Source organism: Rhopalosiphum padi, chromosome 3 (genome assembly GCF_020882245.1).
Source record: "Rhopalosiphum padi isolate XX-2018 chromosome 3, ASM2088224v1, whole genome shotgun sequence".
NCBI classification, from domain to species: domain Eukaryota; kingdom Metazoa; phylum Arthropoda; class Insecta; order Hemiptera; family Aphididae; genus Rhopalosiphum; species Rhopalosiphum padi.
Genome location: NC_083599.1, coordinates 76,430,574 through 76,436,589, shown reverse-complemented (window position 1 = coordinate 76,436,589; position 6,016 = coordinate 76,430,574). Strand labels below are relative to the sequence as shown.

The following is a 6,016-nucleotide window of genomic DNA, read 5'->3' as shown; positions in this document are numbered from 1 at the left end:
TGTTAAATAATTTAATATAGTAAGTATACGTATTTCGTTATTTTTCGTTTATTAGCGAAACATAATATTTCTAACAGATCTTTTAATTTTTATTTTGAGATAATTAGTTTTGATCTTGAATTAGTTCGTTAAGACTGATTTTATTTCATAAACGGTTTACGCTGGTTTCGGCGTGTCTTTCTAGTAATTTGTTGATGGCGGAATACATATTCACGGGAGTTGAATTGTTTTCAGTTGTGCGTAGGTATACATGGAAAGACTTCCATACGTCGGGAATCGGGACCGAGATTACAATCGACATTTTAATTACCCGTTAGTGCCGGGTCGAGTTTACAATCGACCTTTTCGTTACCCGCTATTGCCGGGCAGAGTTTACAACAAAAAGGATAATCGCTGCAAGCAGAGTTTAAACATTTGCCCGTGCGATATAGGATCGAGATTGTTGGTCTACTTACCCGTCACTTATATGTATAGGTAAACAGGAAGGCACGGCAAAATGTATGCCACCACTCGACGAGTGAAAAAATAAAAAAACGACTCATTATTATCATAAACCTTATATTTAACTGGTACATACAGCACAAATAGGAGTACACATCAGTTCTAAGTATTAAGTGCCCTGTTCTAAATTCATACATAGGTAATTCTAAGCTAATACACGTTTTTTTTTTTTGACATTTATTCATTTATACAGCGGGTATATGGCAATAAATTGAAGGATGTATACATTGTATATTATCATGTTGTATATTACGTATATATATATGCGTCGTATACATAAATATATGGCGCATACATGTACATATAAATACTAAGTAATATTAACGTATTTAAATCCTAACAAACTACACACAAAAAAAAAAAAATAATTAAAAAAAAAAAATACAATAAATAAAAAAAAAAATTAAATAAACACACGGCGCTTTACTATTATTATAATATTATCCTGTAAATATTTTATTAAACATACAGGTTTGAAGTTATACTTAAATCGTAATTGTTCGAACATTCAGCCAGTTTTTTTTTTCATTTTATAACACAACAGGTGATTACGCGACGATACAATAATAATAATAATAATAATAATAATAATATAGTTGTATATAAATTTTAGTTAATAGTTTATTTTTTAGAAATTCAAAAACGTTTTTTTCTCTCGTTTGTACTTTTTTTCTTTTATTTTAAGTTGCATTGAAACATAGGAACTTGAACACATAAAAAATACGCCTAAATAAAAAAAAATTTCACGCCGACAACGAGATATCGGTTTTATATACGCGAATATATTATCGTCGTGTCGAGTGTACTACGTTAATATAATAATAATGACGATAATTATTATTATTATACATAGGTAGTAGATGTAAATATATATATAAAAAGAGACGAATTTAAGACGGAAAATAATATTACTGGCTGAACATATATGAGAGTGTGGGGGGGTGGTCAAGGGGTTCGGCGATGTGAGGAGAAGACGAGTGTTATATATTATATGCTATTGTTTTTGTTCATTAGCGGTGTACAGAGCTTAGAACACGACGTTCGAGTAAATCGAAAATGTACAAAATATAATAATCGTAATATATATAATAAATAATGATATTATTATAATAATAAATCGATGGTCCGACAGTAATACGAGTACGGGACATCGTGTCTTACCGACGGCACCATAAGATTATATAATATACTGAGTTGTCGACATACACGGTACCTAATAATGATGATAATAATAATAATACAGTTTATTATTCGTCCGTCCGTTCGACGGAAAAGAAACAGTACAAAAGAAAACACCTAACATTACACACTATACAAATTGAATATTAAACGATTATCATATTTTTAAAATTTTTTTTTGTTTTTGAAATATATATATGTATATGTATAAAAGAGATATATCATACCGTTAATATAATATATAAGCATTGCATTAGAGCTAAGTAGAATTTTTTTTTTCAATTTCATTTTTACAACGCCGCCACGACACATAATAATGCATTGGACGATGTCTTCGTCGAACATCACACTTCGCTATTAGAATATTATAACAATATAATGTTACAACGAATTATTATTGTTTTGGCTGTCCGCACAGGTGAATTTATACGGTAAAAATATAATACGAACACCGTTCGTATGATATAGTAGACGCATTCCTTTGGCGCGGCGCCGCTTGCGAACAATTCGTTTGCCGACTAACGAAAGTGCAGTAATTTATTATTTTAACGATAATTAATGATGAATGTTGGGGAATCGGAATACGCAAGCGGTGGTGCGCCGATTTGCAAAAAAAAAAAAAAACATATCAGTGGCGGCGGCGGCGGCGGCGGCCGTGACAGCGGTGCCGTAGTCGCGGAGATATAATACCTATTACATTAATAATATTATTATTACGGGAGTGAGAGGGGCAGCTAAGTACAGTTTTATACATATATATATTACGAATTTCGTTCGAGTACAATATTGTCCTTAAATCGTAATAACATACATTATTAATACGTGTTACATAGGTAATATTATGATAATAATAATAATAATAATAATATATAATACAAACTATTATTGAATGCGCGTGTACCTAATACAGTGACATGAAATACATGTTATATAATAATATATAATATCATGTATATAGTTAATATCATTATTATAATATATATGTACACAATATACGATTTTACAAAATAATATTTTTCCTTTATAATATTATATATTTATTTATATTTATATATAAAACTATTTTCACACAAACGTAATAAAAACGTTAAAAAAAAAAATACATACATTATTTTATAATACTATGAAGTGATGACAAAAATAAAAATAAATTAGATAACGGATGGAAAGAATAAAACATATTAAATAAGTTTATCGTATGAATGCTGTGTGTGTGTGTGTGATATTTGTCGCACTCGTATCTAAGTGTAACAAAGATAAATAGGTATATATTGTACCTATACATATAAATATATATTATGTATTATATATATATATATACACACACTCTTTCTCGTTGTATATAATATTATTATAAAAGAAAAACTAAATTTATATATAGATTTACGATTTACGATGTCTCTATAATATTATTATAATGTTTTAAAAATTAACGATCACAGAAATAAAATTACAAATATAACCGATTATAGAACGAGAATGTAATCAAACACATGTAGATACACATACACATACACACACACGCACACATAAATGTATAGGTACCCTAATAATTTCACTTTTTTACTTTTCTATAAAACATATTATAGACGTACAATAATTATATATATATATATATATATATATTACATAATGAAGAGTGTATTAATTAATCATTATATCGATCGATATAATAATATTAAATATTTATACATGTATATCGTATCGAACGGCGACGGCGGCGAGGTCTACCGCGAACGAAAGTATCGCAATTATGTAATATCGCGAAACCGGTAAAATGGCACTTGGCCGTACTTTAGATGGCGAAAACTGCGACATATTATGAAAATCTTTTTTTTTTCTTTAATTCGCGACGCATTACACAGCAATACTGCCGTTGCCACCGCGCACACGTTTCGTTATAATATTATTATGTTATTATGGCAAACTATACAGTTAATAATAATTCTAATAATACGTTAAGAGGGTTCACGAACAAAAATTTCGTGGTCCGGCGATTTTTCCGAATTGTCTGAAGTGATACGGTACGGTAAAAAATAAAACATTGTTCTCGATTATTATTCGTCGGCATAAAATTGTCGTTTTCCTACGTTATACATGCGTATATTATAATATTGTTATGTACAAATAATAATAGTAATAATAATAATAATGATCATAATAATAATATAATAATAATAATAATATAATAATAATAATAATAGATAATAATAATAATATTGATAATAATTATAATAATAATAATTACTCATGGGGAGGGGAGGATTATCATTATCGTTATTATCGGAGGTGTTGGTTTATAATATTATATATATATATGTATTTATATATACATATACATGTATATTTTATATATATTTACAAGAGTTTAATAATAATAATAATAATGATCATATTATTATGTATAATATATATATATTATAATATTATAGTAAAATAAAAACACCATTTAGGTAGGTATATACACAGTGTGTTGTCAATAATGCAATAATAATAATATGCCACATAATATTATTCTTACGTTAAAATATACGTTTGTCGTATCTCGCGGGGTGTTGATGTGGGTAGGGAGAGGGGATCCGGCTATACTCTGGCGGAGCGGTGACCGTCTATCGACGTATGATCCGTTCGTAAGCGACAAAGCCCACGAGGTATAGAACCGCCAACGCCTTCGCCGAAATGTTTGCGGCGGTCACGCCGGCACCGTTGTACGTGAGCTCTTCGTTCTTGACCACTTCGTTGGGATGCTTGTCGTATTCGGCTGCGGGCAAACGTGCGAAAACGCAATGGTAAAATTTTTGAACGATATTTATTTTATATGTTTGATACGTCGCGCGCCAACGCAAAACAAATAATATTAGAACAGTTGTACCGCGGACTCGTGTACAACGACCAAAGGGATCGGTTCTTATACATATCGTCTACACCCGCATGTTCCCGCTAAAAGGAACGGATCAAAGAAGAAGAACCATTTCCTCTTATACTCGAAATACCGCGATAGAACCCTATTTTTCGTTCCGAGTCCGCGACACTTAGTCCTAGAAAACGGGATGATAATATCTGTACTTACATGATTTTTTGTGTGATGGCTTGTTGTTGTTGTGCACTGACGGTCCGGTGGCGCCGAACGGAGGCTGCTTGCCGGCCAACGATGGCTGCTGTGTGGACGACGCGTACACAGACGGAGGTCGAGCCGGATATCCGTGCGTGCTGCCCGGCACTGGAAGTCGCTGAGGGTTGCCAGCGTTCTGCGTTGGTCGGGGGGCTAAGTCTGCGAAAAAAACAAACGTTCATCGTAAATTTATACACCGGATATTATATATATTTTTAAATTTTTCTTTTCGACGTAACGTTGTATATAGATAATATTATTCGCAGGGTACTCACTCTGGTTGTTCTGTTGGTCTTCTGGTCTGCAGCACACCTTGAACACGACTTTCATGTTGTTGGTGGAGCAGCGACCGCCGATTCTGCGGTGGATATCGTCCTTGGACGAAGTGGCTGAAATTAAAATACATATAAATCGTTATATTATGTGGTAAGTTTAAACGGTATATTCGATGCATTTATTCTCATAACAATAGTAGCAATGTTTTTGTCAAAGTATTTCATAATAAATATAACAAACAATAGAGAACTAATATAGGTAATTATTAAATTTCGTATATTTCCAATTCTAGTAAAACCGCGCAAAATGACGAGATTGTTCCACAAACATTAAACTTAAATTTATTAAATTTTATTTATGTATTATATTAATGTAATGTATTTTAGGGGTGGTATTAAACTCGTAGCGGAAATTGCTATGGTAAAACGTTATAGTGTCAATCGGTTAGTACGACGAGTGTACGAAAATTGTATACATTTAAAAAGTTGACGCAAACGTAATGCAAAAAATTATAAAAAGAAAAATGTCACGCTGACGAGTTCTTGACTTTGAAGAATGTTTCGGCATATCAGCAATTCTGTATATCATCATATAATAATATTACAGTATACGCGGAGCTACGGAAGTGCGAGAACATGTTTTTTTCAACAAAATTTCTATACCGCGGGTCGATTCTCGTTGAATCCAGATATGATCGGGTTTCAGGACGTGCCAAACTTAACTCTCGCGGTGTAATGACAATAAATTTTTTTTTTTAAAAACGACAAGCCCTAATAACCGGACGACTCGCGGTGCCGTTCATCTCGCAGAGCGAAACTCGAAAACGGCCGTCGTATTATATATTGATTCGCCATAATATATTGTTATGATATTATTCTGTCGGTCGGTAATAAAACGATGGCACCAGCCCCCTTCGCGGCGTCATTACGCGTCGACGAGTTTATCGTC

The 6,016-nt window shown here is 32.2% G+C and overlaps 1 protein-coding gene across 1 annotated transcript in view; it reads right to left on the bottom strand.

The window, feature by feature from the left end:
• Nucleotides 1–541: 541 nt before the first annotated feature.
• LOC132924341 (ephrin-B1) overlaps nt 542–6,016 on the bottom strand; it is a 250,009-nt gene continuing 244,534 nt past the window's right edge. Inside the window, exons 4-6 of the mRNA XM_060988577.1 lie at nt 5,068–5,181; nt 4,751–4,951; nt 542–4,441 (exon numbers count right to left, since the gene is read on the bottom strand). Of these exons, the coding sequence (XP_060844560.1) occupies nt 4,290–4,441; nt 4,751–4,951; nt 5,068–5,181 (467 nt within the window). The 3' untranslated portion in view covers nt 542–4,289. The remainder of the gene's footprint in view (nt 4,442–4,750; nt 4,952–5,067; nt 5,182–6,016) is intronic.